The sequence below is a fragment of the Arachis stenosperma genome, chromosome 8 (assembly GCF_014773155.1).
Source record: "Arachis stenosperma cultivar V10309 chromosome 8, arast.V10309.gnm1.PFL2, whole genome shotgun sequence".
Lineage (NCBI taxonomy): Eukaryota > Viridiplantae > Streptophyta > Magnoliopsida > Fabales > Fabaceae > Arachis > Arachis stenosperma.
Genome location: NC_080384.1, coordinates 17583123 through 17607811, shown reverse-complemented (window position 1 = coordinate 17607811; position 24689 = coordinate 17583123). Strand labels below are relative to the sequence as shown.

The following is a 24689-nucleotide window of genomic DNA, read 5'->3' as shown; positions in this document are numbered from 1 at the left end:
ATTTAAAGTTTTGAAGGCAAGAATGGCTTGAAAGAATGGGAAAAAAAGCATGCAAAGTAGAGAATTCATGAAGAAATGTGGATTTGCTGAATTCATGGCGATGCGTACGCGTGAAGTCTGTCAGGCGACGCGTGACCCACGCGTACACGTGACAAGCATTACGGGAGCCACGTCAGACTTTTCCGTTGGGTCTAACAGAGGCATTTGGACGGAGGGACTGATCCGTCCAACTTTTAAGGACGTCAAGGACTTAAAAGTATTTTTCAATGGTCAGGGACAAAAATGTTCACATAAATAAAAGTCAAGGACCTATTTGTCCTTTACCCTAGTAACTAAGAGGAGACTTCAAATTCAGACGAAAGTATAAAAACGAATATTTAAATAGAAAATAGCTGTCACAAAAAAAAAAAGCTCCAAACACAATTTATGACAGAATACTTTGAAGACATTTGATCTATGTAATGAACCTCATCTAATAAACACTTTAGTTTCTTGTTGCATAGAATGAGTCAATCTATTTGAACCAATTAAACATCAGAAAAATTATCTTTTTATATACTTAAACAAGAAATAATTAGTCACATCTGAAACAGCATTAGCAAGTCAGAGGTCACAGAGAAAGTTGCCCGTCATTCAGATAGCACTAGCAATGCTCAATGTTTGTTCTAGTCACATATAATGAGGTCAAGTTTGATGTATAATGTAAAACGAAAGAAGGCATTCTTTTTCTGATGATGAACATAAAACAAACAATAATTTGCACCAAATTAAAAAAGAAAAAAAAAAAAGATCCCCTTTAGGTAGAATTAGTTTCCAAGTGTGCATTAAGTTCCATAACTGTTTGATGCTAATGTATTGTTTACTTAACACAATTGATGAAGTGAGACTTTCTTTGAAACTAGTCACTCCAAAAAAATAGTTCCATTTAATCTTAATAGAATGAATTCTAAAACTCCCAGAGCAACATTACAATTAGAACCGTGTGAGAGGAAATTTCTGTGGAACTTAATAAATCAATAAACAACTCGATGTAGCTAATTACATAAAAATCCTATTCTCATCATTAAGCTTTACACATGCAATCAGGAGCAGGGTATGTATAAATTGATTGCTTCTCTTTTCTTAATCGTATCTGGCCTTGTCTATTTCTATGTCCATCAAGAACTGCGCGCTGAAATTCTGGCCAGCCTATGCTTTTGTTCTGAAATAGCTGCCCCAATAGCCCCATGTTTGGCCTGATAGTCTTCAGATTCATATAAGCACGGTGTCCCACCTACAAATGCATAGGGTGTTCCATTTAAATAGTAAGATTTATTCTCGATATCTTGCATCAGTTTATGTTTGGTTTCTATTTCCAGTTCTTGTTCTCAGGATTTAGTTAAGAGAAAAAGTGAAAGCAGAATAGAAAAGATTATGTTGCTTTCGGCATTTTCACCTTTTTCGGTTGTAAAATGTTGCTTTTCATATTGACAATGGAAACAGGAAAAAAGAAAAGAAACCAAACAGGCCTTAATAAATTCAGCTTTGTTTAGGCTCCTTTAAAACTATGAGTAGGTGTGTAATATGATTCTTTAGAACTGTTGAATTTCAAATGAAATGCTTTTAACAATAAAAAATGGATCTTACCAGAGCATTGTGCATATTGCCAGGAGAAGCAGAAATGAAGATGTCACTGTGCATGCTCACATAATAATCAACAGCAGCTAATAGTGATGCCCTTCCATTAACCTTGGCCAGTTCCTCAGCGGAGACTAGACTCCTCTTATCTTCCATCAGTGGAAACAATTTGCTTAAAGATGCTATCCTAGCTTCTCCACCATAAACCTGAAAGAAAAGATTGCTATTAGATTATTAATCACCAGCTACATTCTTATGAATATCACAATGAATTACTTGGTGTTACATAATCACAAGCCATCATACTTTATATGATGTCCACGAACCTTGTGGGAAGCGAGATAAAGCCGTGTTTTATTATTGAACCCCAAAGCTGCCAGAAGCAATCCGATCTCTTCGGGAGTCAGCGGGCAACGTCCCTGATTTCTTAACTCTTCATCGGTGAATTGAGCTTTCAACACCCTTCCTTGCCAAATCACCTGCCTGTACTTAGCTAGAGCAAGTTTCTCAGCTTTACCCCCACCAAAGTCACAGGCTGAATGAGCAGCCATATCCTGCATAGGAAATCTGGATTCAGTCGATGTTGCTGTTACGAAACTAAATAGGAGTGTCAATCTTCTGAGAAAGATGATGAAGAGCAGCAATTGAATGTGCAGAATTCAAGATGAAACGTGCAGTTCCTTAACACAGTAGTTGATCTAATAGATTATAGATCTCTACAACAAAAGTAATCATTTTTGTTCTACTTAAACATGTATAATTGGCTAATATTTTACAATAGCATAAATCATCATTCAAGCACATGCTAGCATGCTTACACACATGCACAAAAAATAAAATAAAATTTGCCTAAAAGCTTGTAGTTACTTTAAAAGGTCGTCATGATAGAAATTAACATATTCATTGTGCAGTGTACAAAGTGGCTCATCTGCTACTAAAGCTTAGATCATGAATTCGTCATTCAAACACAGCAAGTATAATTACAGAAACATAAGAAAAAAAATACTTGTGTAATAAGACAATTATATCAATGGTTCTACTTCATAATATAAAGCAATTATTCTGTTATAGAAAATGGTAAAATGAGCTAGAAATTTAAGAACACTGCTGTATTATCAAAAGTCTTGAGGAGATAATGAGATATCAGTGAGATATGACTGAGGTAAAGACTAATACCTTGTCAAAACGCAGATGCAACACAACATACTTCCCAATTTGCTGTTTTATAAATTCATCAGTTCGCTCCATCATATAGTCATTCCCCTTTGCTTGGTTGATGCTAGGAGTCTGTCGAAGGCGATGAACAATGGTTTCTCCTAACTCCTTGACATGTGGAACGAAGGTCAATGCTTCAAAGTTGACCTTACAACGGAGACGCTGGATGTCTGATGGCAAGTTGTTGAATGTCAAGCGATGAGAGAATGGTGCAATAGCAGCAATCCCATAACTGTATCAACCAGAAAATCTACAACATTTGAAAATAGACATTTATGTAAATAGTATATATGCAAAGTAAGACATTGAAAGCCTCATGGCCTTTTGCATACCACAAATTGGGGTTTTCCCCCCTTCCTGTAAGAATACTTTGCATACAATTAGGCTATTGTAGGAAGAACAAAAGCTAAAATCCAATGCATTTAGGATCCTCATTAACAACTAAAAGTGCCAATTAACACACTTGAAATCAATGGTTATCCAAGGTGTCTGCCTAGCAATTGACTTGAAGTGCCAACTAATAAGAATTCTGTGTCTCTAAATACATCATCATCAAAATATTTTCTTATTTTGTACAAACAAATGAAGTCTTAAAAGTGTATAAAAAACCTGCTGCCTTAGTTAGTATGAAAAATCTAATATTATGCATAGTACTTCATGTCTTCCATTTGGACAAATATCATGAGCTCATCAATACTTGTTTCTAACTGTCTCCATTTTTTCCAATTGATGAAGCAAACAATAATACTTCATGGGAAACATGTTCTCCAAGCTCAAAATGGAAGTTATGTCTTTATAGTTATCTAGAGAATCACCTACAAATTATATCATAGAATTTCACACTAATCTTCAGCATCAAAAGCTTCTTACAAATGTTGACAATGATAGAAGTAAAAAACTATTCAAGCAAATCAATGACTATAGTAATGGTAGAATGAAAGTTCATTTGTAATGAAAAGAAATGCTATGACAGGATTGGAGGATAAGCAGTTTGCATACCTTTGAAGTACAGGCAAGACATTTTCTATGTACCAGTCAGCAGTGGCTTGAACTGGTGCTGTTTTAATTCTAGTAGCTCTTATGCCTGTGGCATAGTATTGCCTTGTGCTCCATGAATAGTCACTAGGAAGTTCTTTCACAATTGAGATGTCATCACGGAGGACGTCAATGAAGTGATCTACATCAAATATATCGGCAAATGAACTGCAGGAAAAAAGAAGAAGAAAAAAACATAATATTCAGGTAAATAGATACATTCCATATTCGAAAATGAAACAAAGAATAATAAAAAAATGTTGCGAAACAGGCTACTCTATGTATACCTTGAATCTTGCCAAACAGGATTAACTTCAAAATGTGGAACCACCAAAGTAACATTCAAAATCTTAGCAACAGCAACAGCATCGCATATCTATCAAAGAAAGCACGTGGGCAAGTGATATAAGAAGAGTGATCAAAGTGTTTAGCCAAATACCATGCTGTTAATGAATAATCAATATACACTATTCTTCATATCTTTGATGAAATTACCTCCTTCCAACACAAAATCATTTACTTACCCCCATCTTCTGCTGGTTCAAACCTCCATCAAGGAAAACCTGGATATAACCCCGAGACTTTTTGGGTAACGCTGCAAAAGAAATTCGAATCAAATATGTAAAATAAGCAACACAGTCCTCATTTCCAAGGGAAACAAATTATCACTTAATAAGAATCTTCAAAATTGAACTCACAAGGTGATTTTGGAGGCTCAATACAACGTTTCCATCCTTGGAATTCCAAAGGAGACCAGAGACTAGTTTGAAGTTCCACAGGCTTAAAAAGAAACAAATAATTGGAAAATTCTCAAACAGATATAAATACACCCAAAAAAATTGGTAAAAAAAGTTAAATGAATCAAATAATGTGAACTATACTCACAGTTTGGCGTTGCAAAGCACCCTCAAGCAAATCCACATGCATAGGCCTTGGAGCATTCCATTCCTGCAGTTGAAAACAATTTTTTTAATTCCATAAAAAAAAGTTCCATATTCAAAATTAAACTTTTCTTTCTTTTTATGGTTATATTTCTAGAAGAAGAAGCGGAAGCTAAAACAAAAACAAATAAAATCGCAAATTCACGATTCTTCTTCCAATACAGATCACAAACAACTGAAATGTATCAAATTGAGGAAATAAAGAAGTGGATTAAAGAGAAAGAAGGGAGTTACAGAGAACATAGAAGGAGAAGCGCGACCCAAAGGTTGGAACAAGTTGGGAAAGAAATAGGGGAAGAGAATAACGGAAACTGCAGCAAGAGCTGATCTTTGAGAGTGGTTGAGTTGATCGAACAAGTGAAGCTTCATTGCCACAGTTATGGATTCGATTATTAAGAACACTGAATCATGCAAATGCAGTTTCAGTTATAGTGATTCATGAAATTGAATTATCAATCCATCATCCATGGTTGAAAGGAGGGGGATACAGAAAAGGGTCAGGGTGCATTTAGTTTACGTTTTTATTTTTTATTTTTATTTTTAGTATTTTTTATTTTTTAGATTTTGTGTAAAAAATAAAAAATAAAATTTTATTATTTTAATTATTTTTATTTTGTTTACAAAATTTAAAAAATAAAAAAATTAAAAATAAAAATAAAAATAAAAAATAAAAATACAAACCAAACAAATTTAAAAAATAGTGTTCTAAATTATGAAAAGGACTTAGAAGTTAATATTTAATTATTTATAGTAGGGACTGGATTATAATTTGATTTAGCATAAAACATAGTAATAAAATGTTTAAGAATTTGGTAATTTTTATCAGGATTTAATTTAAATATATAGAGCGTGTAAATTTTTTTTTGATATTATCACTTAATTATACTTCACTCCATTAATTATTTTAATTAATTCTTGACCAGGTATTATTAAGAATTTGATTATTTTTTATCTGAATCAGCTAAAATTTTACGAAGAGGGTTGCATTTAAACTCAAAATCTTAGAGAACAAGGGATTTATTATGTTGAATGATTATTATTAAATATATATTTAGGATATTGAGATAAGGATTGCATTGTTAATTGATCCTAAAAAAAAATACATTGACATAAAATTTCAGCCATCAATTAATTATTTTTAAGATATATATATATTTGATATTTATTAAAAAATTATTTATAATATTGTAAAAAAATTTGATAATTTATAAATTTGACTATTGTAATAATTAAGTATTTTACTAAAAATATATAAATATATAATAATGATTTTTTTATGTTTATAAAACGTTTTTATTAAAAACTAAAAGAATATAAAACACATTTAAAATTTTTCTTAATTAATTATTACTTAATTTTTACTATTTTCCATAATTATTCTCCTTCAAATATATTGTTATAAATTTTCTCTCAGACAAAATATAAATATGATAACAATAAAAAAATATTTAGAAAAAAAAATAAAAACAATAACACCGTTTATGCACTTGGGTAGTATTTGGTGGAGAGATAGAGACAAAAAGATTGAAATTGAGAGACAGAGACTAAGAGACAGAGATTGAAATAAATCTTAGTATTCTATTTGGTACAAAGTAAGAGATAAAAATTGAAATAAGAATGAAATTCTAATTTAATTTGCACAAAAGATAAATTTGAAATTAATTAATTGAAATGAAAGTATTTTAGGTATAAAATATTATTAAAGTTTCAATCTTAATCTCTAAAAATTTTAGTCTCTTGTGTCCTTATTTTTTGGAGGAGTGATACATATAAGTCATTTTTGTTTACAAGTCTTACAAGTTAGGCCTAACACGCGCGTTACTGAATCATCTTCGCGTGTTTCATCTTCGTTTTTTTTTTCACGAAAAAGAAGAAGAAGAAGAGGAAGAGGAAGCACAGAGAAAAAAGAAGAAGAAAAAGAGGCATACAAAAAAACGTAAAAACGGCGTAAATATAAATGACTTGTATGATTTGTATGGAAAAGCGTTTTCTTTTTGCCTTCGATCTCCTTTTGTTTTTTTTCGATTTTCATGGTTTCTGAAATCAAGTTTTGAAATTGTTTTGATGATGATGGAACTTCAGAAATACACCCGAACGATTACAAAAATACACCTAAACGATTATAGAAATATATCCAAAGGATTACAGAAATACACTCAAACATTTACAGAAATAAACCAAACGATTACAAAAATACACCCAAAGGATTACAGAAATACACCCAAAGGATTTAAGAAATACACCCAATATAGAGGGAAACAATATATTTCTTCTTGAAATTTTTTAATGTTTTGCTGGTTAAGGATGAGGCACATGACAGAGATAATCCAGAAAAAAAATCTAGAAGAACAGTAAAACGGTACCTTGAATAATGTTTCTTCGTTTTTTTCTGGTGATTTTGATGAAGGAGAAAGAGAAAACGAAAAGAAGAGAAGAAATTTCAATAAAAAGAGGGAGGAAGATGTGGTGTGAAGAAGAAGAAGAAAAAACGTGAAACGGCATGAATATAAATGACTTGTATGACTTGTATTAAAAATCACTTGTATGTGGAGACTCTATTTTTTGGAGGTACTGAACTACTGAAATTTTAGGATAAAGACAAATTTTAATACCAATTTCTGAACTAACAAATATAATATTGAGTTTCAGTCTTTCAATTTATGTCTCAGTACCTCAAAATAAACGCTATTTTAGGAATTATGTTAGGGAGTTTTTTTTTCTCTTTCCAAAAGGTAGTAACTATTATTACTAAAAATAATAAATGTTTTGTTAGTATATTAAAAATTTTCTAAATTGACCTTAATGTTACTTGAGCAATTACGCCTATGCAAGGAAGAATGATAACTGATTTTGGTTGCACCAACCCCCTGTATTCTTGGAAACTTTGCTATTGACTCTTGTTGTAAAATATGATTGACTTAAAAAAAAATGATAATAAAACACTTATTTTTTAAAAAAAGAAAATAGAGAATTATTCTCCAAAAAACAAGACAATTTATTTGTGATCCCACTTTAGGCCATGTCATCGCTATTTTCATTTTCATGCTGTGCGAAGCCAAAGCCAGAAACGATAACGTGTGCGCCGACATCGTTTTCAATTCCAATTCCAATGTGTGAGTTTGTTCTTTCGTGCTAAGCTTCAATCTCCAAGAGGCCTTAGTTCTGAGGAATATTCCTTCTTCCTTTCCTTTTGTTTCTTCTCTCAAAACTTGGAATATCGCAAACTCAGAATCATACTTCGTTTGCATCACTCAGGTGTATGTAACTAACTCGCATATCAATTTTCACTTCTCTCTCTATAATCGATGGTTTCATGAACTTAGGTTTACTCATGTTTATTTATTTTATCTAATTTTCTCTTTTTTGAGTAATTTGTTTGACCTGAAAATCTCTCAGCTTATTTTAGACTTTTAGTTGCTGATAAAACTGCTAAAGTATGGATCTTTGGATTTTTACCCCCTTTTTTTCTTCCCTTGCAAAAATAAAACAACTATTTTTCTTGTCTGCTAAGGTGGTTATGTTCAACTTTTTTTCTTTCATGCAGTTCTAATTGTCCTTTTTTCTGTTACAGCTGTTTTTCTGTTGAAAGGATAAACTAGTTTGAAACTGTTATTATATGATGTTGTGCTCATTCCATCATCATCACCTTGGGCTTCAGTTCCATTCAACAATGGCCTATTCGGGTTCACATAGGCTACATAGCAATATCGAAAGCTGCGGTTTTTGTCATGTATGTTGTTATTATTTGATTTGATTTGGATTTGATTTGTTTCCTTAAAGAGTTTGCCTTCTTTTAATGTACAATGCTGAGTTTTATTTATTTCTTTACAGAAGCCCATGTGTGCAGATCGATTATGTTTTGTAAATATCAATCATTCGCCAGAGTGTTTGGTATGACCCTACTGCTTTTGCTTCTTGAAATCTCCTGTGTATGCATATTGTTGGTAGTTTTATTTTTCTGAATTCCTGTTGCCTTCCAGTTTGAGATACTCTCATTCGCGCCACTTCTTCTATACGGTTATTGTACTAGATGTATGCCTTCTTTTGTTCGTGGACTAAATTGATGATGAACTTTGTTTGACAGAGGCGGGATTCTTCTGCACTTATCCTATCCAGAATACATGTCCCACGTAGGCCCTTACGATGTGTTTCGATGTGCCAGTCCACGCTAATACCAGCTGGAGGGTCTGAGGCTCCACTCAGGAATTTGGCTACTATTTCTTTATCAAGGTTCCTCTCTCTCTATTTTGTTCCCAGTAATTCAGAGAAAGTTCGACAAATTCATTGAAAACATGTCCATGTGTTTATTTATGGCAACATCACTTTCATATTATGTTATGAACTTGAGATTTATGTTGGGCATCTGATGCCACTGAGCTATGGTTCCCTTTGAGAAGTAGTGGGTAGAATTGGGTAATTGATCAAACCCCAAGAATACTTGATTAAAGCTTGAACTTTTGATACTAAGTTCATTTATTATGACAGTTATAGACACATGCTGCTTGCATAGAGTTTTATCTAGTGCTGAATTCAGCACATCTCTTCCTTTATCACCTATCTATTGCAGAACACAATCTCTGTGGACATACTTACGTTTTTAATTAATTTATTTTCAAATTAATGTAGGCCACAGTGCACTATATCAGGACAACCCATTGTACAATTTGTACATCAATTCATCCCTGCCCTTGGTATCATTGGTTTTGCTGTCTGGGGTCTAGAGCCACTTCTGCGCCTGAGCAGGACTCTATTTCTTCAAGTTAGCATCTAATCTTCGTCTAAATTAAATCGAATGCCAGCATTAGTTAACTTCCTGTTTGGTGACATAGTGACATGTTTTCAGAAGACTGACAAAAGTTGGAAGAAAAGTGGTGTGCGTTATTTAATGAAATCTTATCTTCAACCTTTGCTGCTATGGACAGGGGTTATGCTCATATGCAGGTAATCTTATAGTTCAACAGGTATTTTTCTACTGGAAACTTGAAGAACTCTAACGATATCATAAACTCTTTCAGGGATTTAGATCCATTAGTCTTACCATCAGAAACCAGTCAGGCTGTGAAGCAACGGCTGCTGAGTTTTGTGAGATCCTTGTCAACAGTCCTTACATTTGCTTATTGTTCTTCAAGGTAGATGTTATTTCTCAGAATTATGGCCCACAATGATTGTTATATTAACCAAGTTACTATTATAGTGTACCTTTTGTAAGTCAAGCTTCTCTTTCTTGTTTGGTAATGATAGTTGCACACCTTGATTGATGTTCAATTTTTACCCTATTAATTAAATTAAAGTATGGAGAAGATAGAAGGAGGAAAAGTATGTGGGGTTCACATTCAAATCAATGGTGGTGGATTGGGTGTATAAAGTGAAACACCTATCTAGGTGTAGAATTATCATTTTCCTTTCTTGTTTTCTGAACTCGAAGTAAAACATAAACTATTATGCAAATTTAAAACATTTAAGATATTATAGAAGGAAAAATAGGAAGTACAGAGAAATGCTGGGTTCTATCTGCTTGTCATAGATAATTCTATTCTATTTTATTTTATTTTGATAATGGTTACACATTTTATTTGATTGATCTTGTTATTCTTTAATAATATTATTCCTATTTATTGTTGCCTTGTAGTTGTAAAATAATTATTTTGGTTCTTACTATGATCTATTTGGAATCTGGTGTGTTGTTTCAATTATAATCTAATATGCATGTACTACTTCTTTCAGCTTAATTAAGCAAGCACAAAAAAGTTGTATGGAGATGAATGACTCCAGTGATGAAAGGAATGTATGTTTCTTTCTCTTCTCCTTATCATTATTCCATTCTCCACATAACATTTTGCTGCAATAATGATATAGTTATTTTTTGTTTTGAGATCACTTAAATGAAGCTTTAAATTAGTTGTGTTATCAAGTGAAGTTTCAAAGCAGTCAATTATTAGGTAGCATTTGGTGGAGAGACAGAGACAGAAAGACTGAGACTGAGACTGAGAGACAGAGACTAAGAGACAGGGATTGAAACAAATCTCAGTATTCTGTTTGTTGCAAAATGGGAGACATGAATTGAAACAAGAATGAAACTCTAATTTAATTTGCACAAAGGGTAAAATTGGAATTAATTAATTGAAATGAAAGTATTTTAGGTATAAAATGTTATTAAAGTTTTAGTCTCCATCTCTAAAAATTTCAGTCTTCTGCGTCCCTACGTTTTGGAGGTGCTAAAATACTGAAATTTTGGAGACAGAGACATAAATTTTAGTACCAGTCTCTGAACTAACAAACACGATACTGAGTATCAGTCTCTCAGTCTCTGTCTCAGTACCTGAAAACAAACGCTACTTTAGTGAATGAAGATTTGTATGTGACTAAGATTTGCACATAACTTTGAGTATGCTAGGGCATTTTTTCTCAGTTTCATCTTGTCAACTCTTGAGGGCATTCCTCAAGCGTAAACACAAATCTCACTGAAAGTTGTGTGAATGACAGATGAGGATTGATTTTACTGGTAAAGCTGTATATACTGCAATATGGGTAGCTGCTGTGTCACTGTTCATGGAGTTGCTGGGATTCTCCACACAGAAATGGTTGACTGCTGGTGGTTTGGGCACAGTGTTGCTTTCGCTTGCAGGTCGTGAGGTACAGTATAGGATCTCCAATACTGTTCTTGAGAATCATTAAGCCTATCATTTGCTTTTTGTGGATCATCCTTTATATTAAGTTTAATAAGTTTCTCTTGTTTGCTGCTGTTTTAACTTCACTTTCTGTGATGCATTCAGATATTCATGAACTTCCTTTCAAGTATAATGATTCATACAACTCGACCATTTGTTGTGAATGAGCGGATTAAAACAAAGATTAAAGATGATGAGGTTTCTGGTAGAGTTGAGGTTGGTATATCTTATTCATACATTTTCCCTGTATGAATAGTTTTTATTATAAATGATATTTTGTTTTCTTATATATTCAATTTTCCAATTTCCATATTTTTTATAGCATGTAGGCTGGTGGTCACCAACAATTGTTAGAGGTGCTGATTGTGAAGCAGTACATATTCCTAACCAGAAGTTGAGTGTAAACATTGTAAGGAATCTTAGTAAGAAATCTCATTGGCGGATCAAGACTCACCTTGCCATCAGTCACATGGATGTTAACAAGATCAATGTGAGCACTCTTGGATTACTTGCTTTAAAACTTGTTGAGGGACTTTATTTTGGCTATCTCATTGTGTGAAAGCTAAGGTAATCTCTTAACTAAATTTTTTGTTGCAGAATATCCTAGCTGATATGCGCAAGGTTTTGGCTAAAAATCCTCAAATAGAGCAGAAAAGATTGCATAGAAGGGTTTTTCTGGAGGATATCAATCCAGAAAATCAGGCTCTTATGGTAGGTACCCTTTTTTTGTGCCCATTGTTTTTTGAAAAATTGAGCTCATAAGTTCACATCTTGTTTTCCTTCTGTTTATCTTCAATATATGTTTTTAAAGGCATTGTCAAGGCTTATCTTTAGATGCATCTTGTAGCATAATCTAAGGCAAGATGCCCTCAAGGCTCAAGCTTAGGATGAAAAGCTCTGCTTTTGTATGCCTTTTCAAATTTTCAAGTGAATGATATTCAAGTCAGAAAAGACACAGTTTCAATTTTTAACTAAATATAAATTGACATATATAGGTAAAGAAGACTTAAATTTTTATCTTAAATAATTTGGGACAGACTATTAAGCAGCTCTGGTTCATATTGCTGAAGACTACTAAATTCTGCTTCACAATCATACATGTATCATAATGCTTATTGAACACCAGTTACACCAGTTACGCTCTGAGCAACTTATCAAGTTTCTATTCATTGTATCTTGGGCTTCCTGTTCTTTTTACATCTTATCTTGTAATTGGATGTTTAAGGCATCTGATTAGTTAGCATTTCTTTCATTGTAACTTTGGAATATGCAGAAATCTATTTTTTGTCTGCCTTACTAATTAATTACAAGTTCTCAATTTTCTCCTTTTTCATTTCTCAACTGCCATGGTTTTTTCTGTTACAGATATTAATATCTTGCTTTGTTAAAACTTCACATTCCGAAGAGTACCTTCGTGTTAAGGTGAGTCTTGATTGATTATAGCAGCTGTTGATGCATAAAGCATGATGGTTTAATGGTGGAGACTCGCATGCAGTTTGTCTTCATGTGAAGTTGATAGTTAAAAACCGTTAGATGATAATTTAGTCAAACATATCAAATCAACTAATAGTTTTTAACTACGAACTTTACATAAAGACAACTACATGGAGTTTTTACCTAGTTTAACATATGTCTATAGATGTTTCGTAATGCAGCTCTTTCAACTCAATTGTAATAGTATTCTCAATCCCTGTTATGCTTTAAAACTCATCTGTAATGGTCTCCAATTAGTTTTGCTTCTATGCATTCCTTGATAAGGGGCATTTAGTATCAGTTACGGATAAGTGGCTTACTTAGGTAACTGACGAGCAATTTTTGTAATAAAAACAGGAGGCTATTCTCTTGGATCTTCTCAGAGTTATCGATCATCATGGAGCTCGACTAGCGACCCCTATCCGCACAATTCAGAAGATGTACAGTGTCACTGATTCAGAAGCCGATCCATTTGATGAGAACCTATTCACTCGTTCCAGAGCTAAGGCTAACCGCCCATTCTCATCAAAGGATTCACCTTACAATGTTAAGCCTTCAATTCATTCGAACATTACAAACGAGAAGGATACCAAGTTTGAGGAAACCTTGACATCTGACTTAAAAGTAGATGACGACTTTGCAGGGCCATCAACCTACACATCCAGCGTAAACTCCAGCAATGAGAAATTTAACCCTTCTGAATCCAAAACCAAGAATATGGATCATGATAATTTGGTCCAGAAGACATCCAAATCCATGCAGCCCAAGGAAAAAGCAGGAAGTGCAGGAAACAAGACATCACCGGAATTTTTGTTGACTTCCAAGAAGTCAGGCAGAGGAGATGCTACTAATTCTGTTACCTCTTCACCATCAAAGAAAGGTGAAGCAAAAGATAAATCTGGTGGCTCATCGTCATCAACTATTCCTTCCTTGAAAGAGAATATTGTTCTTGATGCTGCCTTGCTGGGAGCGAAACGAACACTTGAAATAGACGACAAAGTTAGTCCACCTATCCCTGCAGAGCCTCCAGAATTCGCTATCCAGCAGAAAGGATGTGAACCTCATGGAATTAAGGATCACAAGGGTTGTAAGAAGTCTCCTAATGCTAAGCAGAGTGATTAGCTGGATAAGCAGAGTTTAGATGTGTTGTTTTAAACATATAAGAGAGCCTTTTTCCTTAAACTGTGCAAAAATGATGCAGCTGTTATTTTTATGCTGGCATTGTGCATTGTATTTTTTGTACCCGATTCCCTTTATGTAAATAACTGCTGGATTTGCACCCCAAATTAGAACTCCCTTTATGTAAATAACTGCTGGATTTGCACCCCCCAGTTAGAAGCTTCTGTATATCATCAAAGCAAAGAAAGCATTTTTGCTTATGACATACTCACAGATGGTACCATGAGCTATCAAAAACTCTTCATAGAAGCATAAAGTGTTTTCATAAGGTCAAATGCGATATCAAACCAACCAGACTTTAGTTTGTACTTTGATTTATTCAACCATTAAAATTTATGGTTAATCAACAAAATTGTTCTCCAGTTGAAAATGTTTAAACCAGAAATTTAGATAGTCATATTGAATATCTTATCACCTACAGTTTGATCTTTGGTTTCAGAAGGTAATAGAGTTGAAGATTTGTGATTCGCTGCTTCAATGACTGTAGCAACTTGAGCAGCTTTCTTAGCTTTCTGGGGATTTAAGCACAGCCATTGTCTATGGTTTGTTGAATGTATATCTTATAAGGGAATTCTTTTGGTAGTTACTACAAATAGTGTTGCCTTATTCAACTAGACACTGACATTAATAAGTCAAAAGTTATATAAACGCAAGCATTAAGAATGCTTCCAAACCCACCTAAACAGAGAAATTTTGAAAGGCCCTTTTCAAACTCATTCTGAATGACAAACTCCTAAATGGTAAACACTAAACACCCACGTTTAAACAGCTTCTGTAGGAGCAGATTTGAACAGAATAGTGCTACATTTTAATTTATCAACCAATGAAAGAACAATTACTACAAAACAAACGAACAAAATGTTCCACATTGCATTCAGATTTCCATGTTCCCTGAATAGAACAAAATCATATTGGTTTTCATCCAAAAAAAAGAAAAAAGGAACACAGAAAATGTTTTCTGAAACTAACCGCAACTTTAACCATCTCAAACCACCCTCCGGGGCCTCCCTCGCTTCCGCGAACCCACACTACCCGAAACATCAACCGCCGCAGGCGCCACCGCAACTGGCACCGGCTGCTGCATGCAATCGGAAGCCACCGTTTGCGGCGCAGCATTTCCATTGGATTTCAAGCTCTCAAAGACAAAACCCATCGGAAAGAAGCCCCAATTGCAATAATACTTCTCCTCACCAGGCACCAACGGCGGCATAGCAGTAACCGCAGCACCGTGAAACGACCTCTCGCAATTGTCGTTTTGGCACCTCAAGCAACACCCCTCGTAAACCCTAGGGTATTCATACATCAAGTAACAGTACGGACACGCCGTCCAGAAGTTCCCCGAATAAGGATCGCTCCCCCTCCGAACCGGAAGCTTCTCCTGCTGAACCGAACCGGAGACATTCCCTTGGGCCCGGTTCAGACTCGCATCGTAGGCGAGTTTTTGGGCCGGGTCGGATAAGACGGACCAGGCGTCGGAAACGAGGGCGAATGCATGCTGGGCGAAGGGGAAGCGGTTCTTGTCAGGGTGGAGGAGGAGGGCGAGCCTGCGGTAGTTGGACCTGATGACGTGGAGGTCTTGAGAGTGTAACACGTCGACTTGGAGTATTTGGTACCATTGCGGGGTGTTATCGGTGGTGGTGGCGTCGGAGACGAGGAGGACGTCGGCGATGGCAAGGATCTGGTCCGAAGTTTCTAGAAGGGGCTCGGTTTCTTGGGCGAGGATGGCGAAGTCTTTGGCGCCGTTGAGGTCGCGGTTCTGTAGAAGCTTCTCTGCGATTCCTATCAGACGTTCAGCTTCTTCTTTGTTGTTGTCGTTGTTCTGCATATTTTTTTTTTTTCTTAATTATTGCAGTTTCGTTTGGTTAGGTTTGTTGTCTGAGATGGGCCTCAGCCAACTGTCTCGGTTTGAAATGCTAACTAACTCTCTCTTCGGAAAGAAGCACTTTTATTAAGCAAATTATTTTTTATATTGGGTGGGGAACAGTATTTTGCAGATTCATTGATGGTAAACGTGTTAATGTCAAATGTAATACTGTTTAACGAGTAATTAGTTAAATCTGTTTTTAAAATTTTAAAAGTAGATATTTTAATTTTAAAAAAATTAATATACAAAAATATTTTTAAGGTTTTATTCTAATAGTATATCAGTTTTCAGTTTATTTTATAACAAAATAATTATTTAAATCAGTCTTTAAAATTTTAAAAATAGATATTTTAGTTTTTAAAAAAAATTAATACATAAATTAATTTTTAACGTTTTTCTGTCAAACATAATAGAATTTTTCATTTATTTTTTGACGTAACTCACTAACAAAAAATTTAAAATTGACATATTTTTTTGTTAACGTACTTTTTGCACATATTATAAATAAAAAAATATGTATGTGCCACATGAATGTGTATGTTATGTTAGTCTATTTATGAAATAGAAATTCAGTTAGCTTTTTGAGTTAATTGATAATTTGATGATCAAGTTGATATTCAAGTTAAAATAGAAGAATAACTTTGATTATACTTAATTCCTAGTTATCACATTAATCTAAGTTATATTAAATACAAAAATATCAAATAGTTTTAACTTTGATCAGTTTCTTATAGAATAATCTCTAATAACTTTATTGAACCACTTCTCTAATAATTAATATTTGGACCACTTTTTAATGAAAGACATATCTAATTTAGAGTTAGAAAATACTCAACATAAAAAAATAAAACATAAAAACAACAATACATGAAACTAAATAAACTGCAATAATATGTTTTTAATTTAAGAAAATATGAGACTCAGTACATCTATTTTTATTAGATTTAAAATTATGTATGTAATGAAGATAGTTTAATAAAAAAAATTTTGAAAAAAATACCATATTAGAAATCAAATAAGTTTAACTTAACTTTAAAAGTTAATTTGATTATAATATCTACTAATATTCTTTTTCTAATAAATACTTGAAGAATTTAGTGGGTCATGCCGGAAAATAGACGAGCGACTGTTATATCTAATGGAACATGCCGGAAAATAGACGAGCGACTGTTATGTCTAACGAAAAAAATGTTGTGATTGATCTGTGTATTAATTTTTTGAGACTAAAATGTCTAATTTTAAAATCCTTAGATTTGGGTAATTATTCCACCAAAAAATAAATTGGGGGACTAATTTGTCTGATAGATTAAAATATTAAGGATGTTTTGTATATTAATTTTTTTCAAAAACTAAAACGTTCGCTTTTAAATTTTTTGGAAATTGATTTAAATAATTACTCTTATTTAATTTAGAGTGTAAAAATTAAATTTACTTATTTTTGAAGAGTAAAAATCGGACCACGTACAATTTGTGAATTTTGAAATAAAAAATATTCACAATAAAAAAAAAACAGATTCTCTGGTTTAATATTAAAAAATTATTAAAAATCCTCCTACAAAGTAATTGGATGGTCCAATTACATATTTTTATAGAAATAAAAACACCTACATAACCAATATAACTGAATTGCACACTATCTTTATCCATAATAAATAAAATTGAGCCCCTTTATGATTGTTTCCAATAATAAATTATATAAGGAGATAAGAACAAAAGATAAATAAATTATACAAATAAATTAATTTTGTACTTATTAAAGTTGAATTTTGATTGATAAAACTAAAAAAATTCCAAAATTTTTTAAATTGTTCTTTCTAGCCTACTTCACTACCACAAAAATAGAAGATAGCGGCAATTAATCAGCAGCTGATTTGCTAACCGCCGCTATCTACTAATTTTATGGCGGTTTTGGTGGTGATAGCTGGAAGAGCAACTATTTGATTCAATTTTACGGTGAATTTTAAGAAATCGAAGCTAATTTATCTTTACTTGGCGATATTTCACCTTTTTTTTCTCTTAATCTCATTTTTCATTTGTTAACACAGCTCCAATGTCTCTCCTCCTCCCTTGGATTCTCCTATCACAGCATCCTACCACCATCAAATTTGACCTTTGACGCCACCAACCCCATTAGATGCATCCTCTTCCCTCTTTTGGCTTATTGAATAAACATCCTAAACCTTGCTAACCCTAACCCTTCTTCCCCCAGGTGCCGTCCGGGAAGTTTCAGCTCATTCAGACAAAGAAGACAACACTGGGCTCTCTGTTTCGTCTTGTCTGTCATATTTTCTCTCCATCTCCTCCTACATTATGCGTGGTTCAAAACTACTGTAGTTATATAGGTTCCTGCTCCATCACCTCCAACCTTCAACGGCGCACACCCATCGCAAGTTCAGATCTGTTGGTGCATCCTTTCTCCTGTTTTGCTCATTCACTTCTGGTTTGTTCTTTTTGGTTTGATTTGTTCTGAATCTTCTTTCTATGAACTTTGAAATTGATTTTTCTTGTTTTTTGTATCCATTAATTGCTTTGTTTCATCGATGAAAGAAAAAAATTAAATCAATAGGGATCAACTGTAGGTGCAGCATTTTTCATAGAACTACTATTATCATTACCATAAGCTACATTGAAGTTTGACATATGGGATACAGTAGGACAAGAAAGATACCATAGTTTGGCTCCTATATACTACCGTGGTGCAGCAGCAATAATTGTTGTTTATGATATCTCAAGCATTGTAAGAATCTCAGCTTAGTTAATTTTAAAAGAATCCAACAATTCTAGTCTTAGTTTCTTGCTAAAATTCATGAAAATTTTTCTAATATATATCTTACCTTTTTTATTTTGTTTTTAATCCCAGGATACATTTGTTAAAGCCAAAAAATGGGTTGAAGAATTGCAAGTACATGGTAATGCCTTAGAATACTAGAAATGACAATTACTACAACAACCTCAATATTCTTTTTTAACCCCAAGAACTCATTGTTGAAACTCATGCTTGTGTCATGAGAAACTTTAACTTGAATTCAAAACTAGCCACTTATAAATCATTCACTATCCAAATTTATAATATTTACTCAACTTGATCTGTTGTTTCCTTTGAAAACTTTTATTTTGTCCTTTTTCGTTGTTCTATTTGTACTAACAAAAGCAAATTCAGATTCAAATGCTTATGCTTGTCTCCGTCTCACTATAATAAAACTTTAACACTGTCTATAGGAAGCCATAAGTTGGTAATGGAATTGGTGGAAAACAAATTGGATTTAGGGCTAAATAGAGAGGTTGAAGTCAAGGTATTGTTTACTCACTTTAGAGGATCCAAACCCACGATCTTGACTGCATCATATTGTTTTTGTTTCCACTTAAATGAATTAAAATTATTGCAGGAAGGGAAACAATTTGCTCATGAGAGTGAAATGTTCTACATTGAAACATCTACTAAGACAGGTGATCAGAGAACATCAATGAGCTTTTCTATGAAATAGGTAAATAATGATGAAAATCATCTTCATTTTCATCTGATAGTGAGCTTAAAATTTGTGTTTATATAACTGGCTAGAGATATAAGTATGTGTTGCCTAGTTGCGCAAGCAACGATTAGGAGAGTTGGTTCATAATATGTCCCCCTTAAGTCTTTAGCCTTTTACGTTTTATCTTAATTCTTGCTGCATTAGTGTACATGTTTTGTACAACTAGACCATGGTCTAGAAACAAAATATATTATTTGGGCTAATCTCGTTTACCATATTTTATTATTAAAGAAATACTATGTTAGTTTAGCAAGAGATACTTTCTTCGAAACTATTCTCGATTCTTTGATACACTATGCCTTAACTGCTTGCTCTGCCTATGTATCTTAACAGTATTGCCATCTTAATTTGAACTTTCCATTTGAGTAATTTCCTTATTATCTTCAGAAATCTTCCATTAAAATTCTTCTCTGTTAGGTTACAGAGACTTATAATTATCACAAGTGAAATTGAAGAAAATAAAATAATTATAAATGACTAAAAACTTATCCCTGATGTAAGATATGTTCTCTAACCCTTTTATGTGTAGCTTTGTAGTTGACACGTCATTGTACAAAAGTTGAAGTCTATTCTCTTTATGTTACCCTTTGGCTTATATATTTATCTTTTTGTTTGTACTACAGTACTTCCTAGAGACTCTAAGATTTGCAATAATTTGAATCTCTCTTATATGATATAGCAAATACCATGCACAATGCCTTGTAGTTTAGAGGGGGGCTACTTGCTATATTTACATTACATTTCTTGTTTGAAGATATCATATTTACTGCTTATTGTTTTATATTTTATTACTACAGGTTGCTATATTTATGTTACATTTCCTGTTTGAAGATATCATATTTATTGCTTATTGTTTTATATTTTATTACTACAGGTAATGTTCTTCTGCTAAGAAACAACATAAATTTGAATTCAGATATTTCTGAAGTCTCACAGGAGAAATTATTGTCATTGGTTGCAGAACAATTAATTGCTACTTGCTAGATGAATCAAGCTGTTAGTGTATTATCTAATTTGGTTCTTTAATAGGTCATTACTAAATTTGTTATTACTTTACTTGTGATATTTTAGCTATTTTTAGCTTGCTCTTATTTTTGTGTTTGTCTAGATGTAGAAGCAATATAATTGAGTAGCTTTATGAAGCTAAATTTTTTTTAATATAAATATAAAAATTGTGGGGAGTTATAAATCTCTGCAATATACATGTTTTTAAAATGCTTTCAAAATTGCAGCGGTTTACAAACCGCTGCAATTTTTTAAAAAAAACCTGTTAGCGAAATTGTGGCGGTTTTAAACCACTGCAAATAATCTAATCCTGTTTTGCGACGATTGTACCCGCAGTTCATTAGAACCGCCGCAAATTCCTATATGAACCACCGCAATTTTCCGCTTCCTCCGTAGTGCTTTATCTCAACCCAATTCTGAACTCTTTACCACTACTCAAATCCTTCCTCATCCAACTCTCATTTCTAGCTACTTCCATTGTCACTGTCTTTTTTCACTGCCACAACTATCATTATCGCTTTCTCTTTACCACCATCATCGCACAAATGGACTTAATAGTCAAAGGCAATCTCACCAAAAATAAATAAATAAATAAAGAGAGAATAAGTGGAGGTTCTTTGTAACATTGAGGCAGAGGTGGTTATTTAATGCACTAAATAGCTCAAACATTTGACCAAATTAACAGTACTGTTGTGAGAATACACTGCTATATTTACCTCTGTTACCATCAGCCATTCCGACGGCGTATCATAAGGTGAAAGCCACCGAAGCTCAACCGTCAATAATAAGGTGAGATGTCACTAACGTTTGGTGGCGCACGTTTATATTACTAACTCGCTTTATTACCGACGGACAAACTGTCATTATTATATATACTGCGTTATTATAAATAAAATATTTTTTATACTGAATACCGACAACTAGGTCTTTGATAATCTTCAACGAATAAAATAATTCAATGAACAAGACTCCCATGCCAGCGATCTTCACCATAGACTCCATTTGTAGGAATAGTGAAGGGAAAGTTGTGAGAACCTATGGTTTCCAATAGGATACTAGCAAAGGAATGAATTGTAAATCGATCTCACAGCACAATTCTAGAGATTTAGATAATCGTGTGTTTTATCATGTTAACCTTGGGTTCAAAGTCTAATCTTCACTCGTTTATCATAGTCTCGATATCTCATTAACTATGTCATTGTTTGTTTTAGTAAACAAGCAACAATAAATAGTAAGTACAAACAAATCACAAAGCACCGAAAATAGAAAATAAACACAGAGAAAATGCGACAACTAGTATGATGCATGTCTGTCATACGCAGGCCGTGAGCACACATGTTGATTGACTACCTGCAACCTGACGTTATCTGAGACCAAGCCCGAATATGGTTTTTCAACTGTGTACACCCAGCATATGTATCTTATGGGTGGAACCATGTATATTCCGGATTCTTAGCAATCGACGCAAAGCTTGATCCCACAATATGCTCCCAGTTGAGAAGCAGAACTTATCATACAAGTGGGCGTTCCCACATCATTGCACTACGTAATTGGGACCAAACCACTATTCTTGTTAGGTACATACTCAGAATAGGGTACATTCCAAAAACTTAAAGTTAGCTCAATCTTTCTGTCAAATTTGTCACTTTATAATTTCACAGTGAACTTTCTCTTTATCTGTGAGAAACATTTTTTTTCCTTAGTCTTTTACATATAAACTTTATGCCATTTTATTCTCTAAGAGACTATTGCTCTTAGTCTTTGTAAATATTGACAATTATACCTTTGAATTCTTTTATGTTTACCATAGTATCTTTTAATCTTAAAAGAATGGACAAAAATACACATAAATTTTTATATGATAGACAAATGTACGCTCTATTTTTTTAATGAGTCATGTATATACACCAATATCAAATCCGTTAGTCATTTCTACTTCTTCATTGTCTGAGAAACTTTTACGGCAATTATTGCTACCAGGTGGCACCTTATTCACTATGGTGGCATTGTGTGATATGACCCTTTTGATGACACAACAGAAAATAATTGTCAAATTATTAAATTTATTAAATTAGAATAAAATATTTTTTACAAGTTACGATGTTTATTCATTCTCTTCCCTTTCCTCTCAAGAAATCTTTCTTTTTCTTCATTCTCTTCTTTCGTGGTCTTTGTTCTATGAGATTTTAAAAAGAAATCTTCTCTCTAAACCTTCTTCGTGTCTCTTATAATAGGGATTTATAAACCCTAAAGTTCCAAAATATCACAATCTCAGTGAAAGAAGAACATACCTCATATTTGTGCGAGTGGTTGTGGTGGCTCCTTTTTTGCACCAAAAAATAAGAAGAAGAAGATCAACTACAACAACAACAAGTGTCTACATGGACTTGACACAGTGATGCTTGAGTCTGCGACAGAGTGGAACCCAAGAAGATTATTTTTTCATTGTCCGTAGTGGGAGGTATGTGATTTCTTGTTATGTTTATGATGATAAATGCCATCCATCTTATGTGAAAAGATTGAAATTGTCTTCAAATTCATAAATACATAAGATTGAATTAAGGTGTGATTATTTTGTTTGGGTTGATGAAGTTGTTGATGTCAGAAAAGAATGGAAAATTCAGGAGCAGAGTGAAAAAGCAAATGAAAGTCTGTAGAAGAAAGTAAATAGAAGGTGGGAGAAGAGATAAAAAAGATATTGCAGAAAATTGATGGGATTAATCAAGAATTTAAGAGCATTAGAAATTGGATTCAGTGTGTATAAAGTTGAGAGGGAAGGAAAAAGAATGAAGAGACGTGGTAACTTATAATTCTTTTTCCAATTATTATTTACTATGACATCAAAGGGCCACATCACACAATTATGTGAGATGCTGCTTGTAGGATTGTGTTGCTTGGAATGGCTGATAAGCAAGCAGTCACAAACAATACAAGTGGGTCTGAGGTAGAGAGCATTCCTACTCCACCAAATGTTACTGGATCGGCACCTTCTGAGTCAGCAAGGGGAGGAAAATCAGTGACTAATCCAACCTCAAGTGATGCTCCTACTATCGGGACAAAGACGCAGACAGGCCAACTAGGTAAAAGAAAGGCTAACAGGCCCCCTTCTATTGTTTGGGATCACTTAAAAAATGCAGAGGAAACTAAAACTCAATGTAAACATTGCTTGAAATGGTTACAATGTCATAGTCGTAGGGATGGCACCTCTAATCTAAAAAAAATACATTGGAACTTATGTGAAGAACTCGGATAATCATGTTGATAAAAAACAAAAAACTCTTGTGTTCACAAATTCTAATTTAGATGAGCCACTAACATTGAAGGCAGTAGACTTTAACCATGAGCGGTGTAGGCTTTCACTTTGTAAGATAATAATTGATGAACTCCTATTTAAGTTTGTAAAAATTACTAGATTTAGGGACTCTTGTGGTGAGATGCAACCTCAATTTAAAATCCCGAGTCGTGTGACAGTTGCTAGATATTGTATGCAATTGTATGTAGAGGAAAAGATGAAACTTAAGTCCTTTTTGGAGTTGAACCATCAGATGGTTTCCTTAACTACTGATACTTGGAAGTCTATTCAAAACATGAATTATATGTGCGTAACTGCTCATTATATTGATGATGGATGGACACTGAATAAGAAAATATTGTCTTTTAACTTGATTGCTGATCATACTGGTGCTACCATAGAAAAGGCATTAGAGAAGTGCTTGAAAGATTGGGGTATTCAGAAGCTTTGTACTGTAACTGTAGATAATACTAGTGCCAACTTTGTTGCTGTGAATATTTTGGTTAAAATTATGCGAGAATAGAATGGTTGTACTATGTTGGGTGGAGAATTTATTCATTTGAGATGTGCTGCCCATATTTTGAACTTAATTGTTTGCGTTGGTTTAAAAGATTTAAGCTCTTCTATTGCTAGGATAAGAACTTCCTATAAGTTTGTGAAGTTCTGTCCATCTAGATTAGCAACCTTTAGGAGGTGCATGCTTGAGGCAATATTACTAGTCATCAAATGATTATTCTTTATGTGCCAACTAGGTGGAATTCTACCTATATGATGTTGGAAGTGGCTGAAAAGTTTTTAAAGGGGCATTTGCTCATCTTGCGAGAGAAGATGCTCATTTTGAGAGATATGTTGATGATGAGGGGGTCTCCT

At 33.5% G+C, this 24689-nt stretch overlaps 3 protein-coding genes and 1 pseudogene across 6 annotated transcripts; 2 read left to right on the top strand and 2 right to left on the bottom strand.

Annotated features, from left to right (window-relative positions):
• Positions 1-808: 808 nt before the first annotated feature.
• On the bottom strand, positions 809-5282 carry LOC130943851 (O-fucosyltransferase 31). Its single transcript, XM_057871893.1, has 10 exons — positions 5043-5282; positions 4753-4815; positions 4566-4647; positions 4392-4462; positions 4155-4243; positions 3832-4035; positions 2794-3064; positions 1944-2171; positions 1627-1824; positions 809-1273 (listed from the first exon to the last, which is right to left on the bottom strand). Exons 1-10 carry the CDS (start codon positions 5175-5177, stop codon positions 1064-1066), a joined length of 1551 nt encoding a protein of 516 aa, XP_057727876.1. The 5' UTR covers positions 5178-5282; the 3' UTR covers positions 809-1063.
• Positions 5283-7841: 2559 nt separating this feature from the next.
• Positions 7842-14459, top strand: LOC130944036 (mechanosensitive ion channel protein 2, chloroplastic-like). Of its 4 annotated transcripts, none has more exons than XM_057872158.1 (14): positions 7842-8065; positions 8380-8538; positions 8640-8699; positions 8893-9038; positions 9435-9567; positions 9652-9749; positions 9824-9937; positions 10533-10593; positions 11292-11441; positions 11582-11692; positions 11799-11966; positions 12074-12187; positions 12842-12898; positions 13307-14457. In XM_057872158.1, exons 2-14 carry the CDS (start codon positions 8425-8427, stop codon positions 14069-14071), a joined length of 2091 nt encoding a protein of 696 aa, XP_057728141.1. In that variant the 5' UTR covers positions 7842-8065; positions 8380-8424; the 3' UTR covers positions 14072-14457. The 4 variants fall into 4 exon arrangements, with proteins under 4 accessions (XP_057728141.1, XP_057728143.1, XP_057728142.1 ...); XM_057872160.1 differs by having other exon boundaries at positions 7852-8065; positions 9655-9749; positions 13307-14459; XM_057872159.1 differs by having other exon boundaries at positions 7903-7921.
• A 12-nt stretch (positions 14460-14471) lies between these two features.
• On the bottom strand, positions 14472-16033 carry LOC130944037 (uncharacterized). The gene is made up of 2 exons (XM_057872163.1): positions 15098-16033; positions 14472-15019 (listed from the first exon to the last, which is right to left on the bottom strand). The coding sequence occupies exon 1, from the start codon at positions 15951-15953 to the stop codon at positions 15114-15116; it is 840 nt and encodes a 279-aa protein (XP_057728146.1). The 5' UTR covers positions 15954-16033; the 3' UTR covers positions 14472-15019; positions 15098-15113.
• Positions 16034-17891: 1858 nt separating this feature from the next.
• On the top strand, positions 17892-20506 carry LOC130945499 (ras-related protein RHN1-like; annotated as a pseudogene).
• Positions 20507-24689: the final 4183 nt, after the last annotated feature.

What these genes read in the sequence shown, in the direction of transcription:
- LOC130943851 (XM_057871893.1), bottom strand. Translation starts at nt 5,177, where the DNA reads ATGAAGCTTCACTTGTTCGATCAACTCAACCACTCTCAAAGATCAGCT. An exon ending in CTTCTCCTTCTATGTTCTCT is followed by an intron (nt 4,816 to 5,042) that starts GTAACTCCCTTC and finishes TTTCAACTGCAG; the next exon opens with GAATGGAATGCTCCAAGGCC. An exon ending in GTCTTGCCTGTACTTCAAAG is followed by an intron (nt 3,065 to 3,831) that starts GTATGCAAACTG and finishes TGGTTGATACAG; the next exon opens with TTATGGGATTGCTGCTATTG.
- LOC130944036 (XM_057872158.1), top strand. Translation starts at nt 8,425, where the DNA reads ATGATGTTGTGCTCATTCCATCATCATCACCTTGGGCTTCAGTTCCAT. An exon ending in AAAGCTGCGGTTTTTGTCAT is followed by an intron (nt 8,539 to 8,639) that starts GTATGTTGTTAT and finishes ATTTCTTTACAG; the next exon opens with AAGCCCATGTGTGCAGATCG. An exon ending in ACTCCAGTGATGAAAGGAAT is followed by an intron (nt 10,594 to 11,291) that starts GTATGTTTCTTT and finishes TGTGAATGACAG; the next exon opens with ATGAGGATTGATTTTACTGG.
- LOC130944037 (XM_057872163.1), bottom strand. Translation starts at nt 15,953, where the DNA reads ATGCAGAACAACGACAACAACAAAGAAGAAGCTGAACGTCTGATAGGA.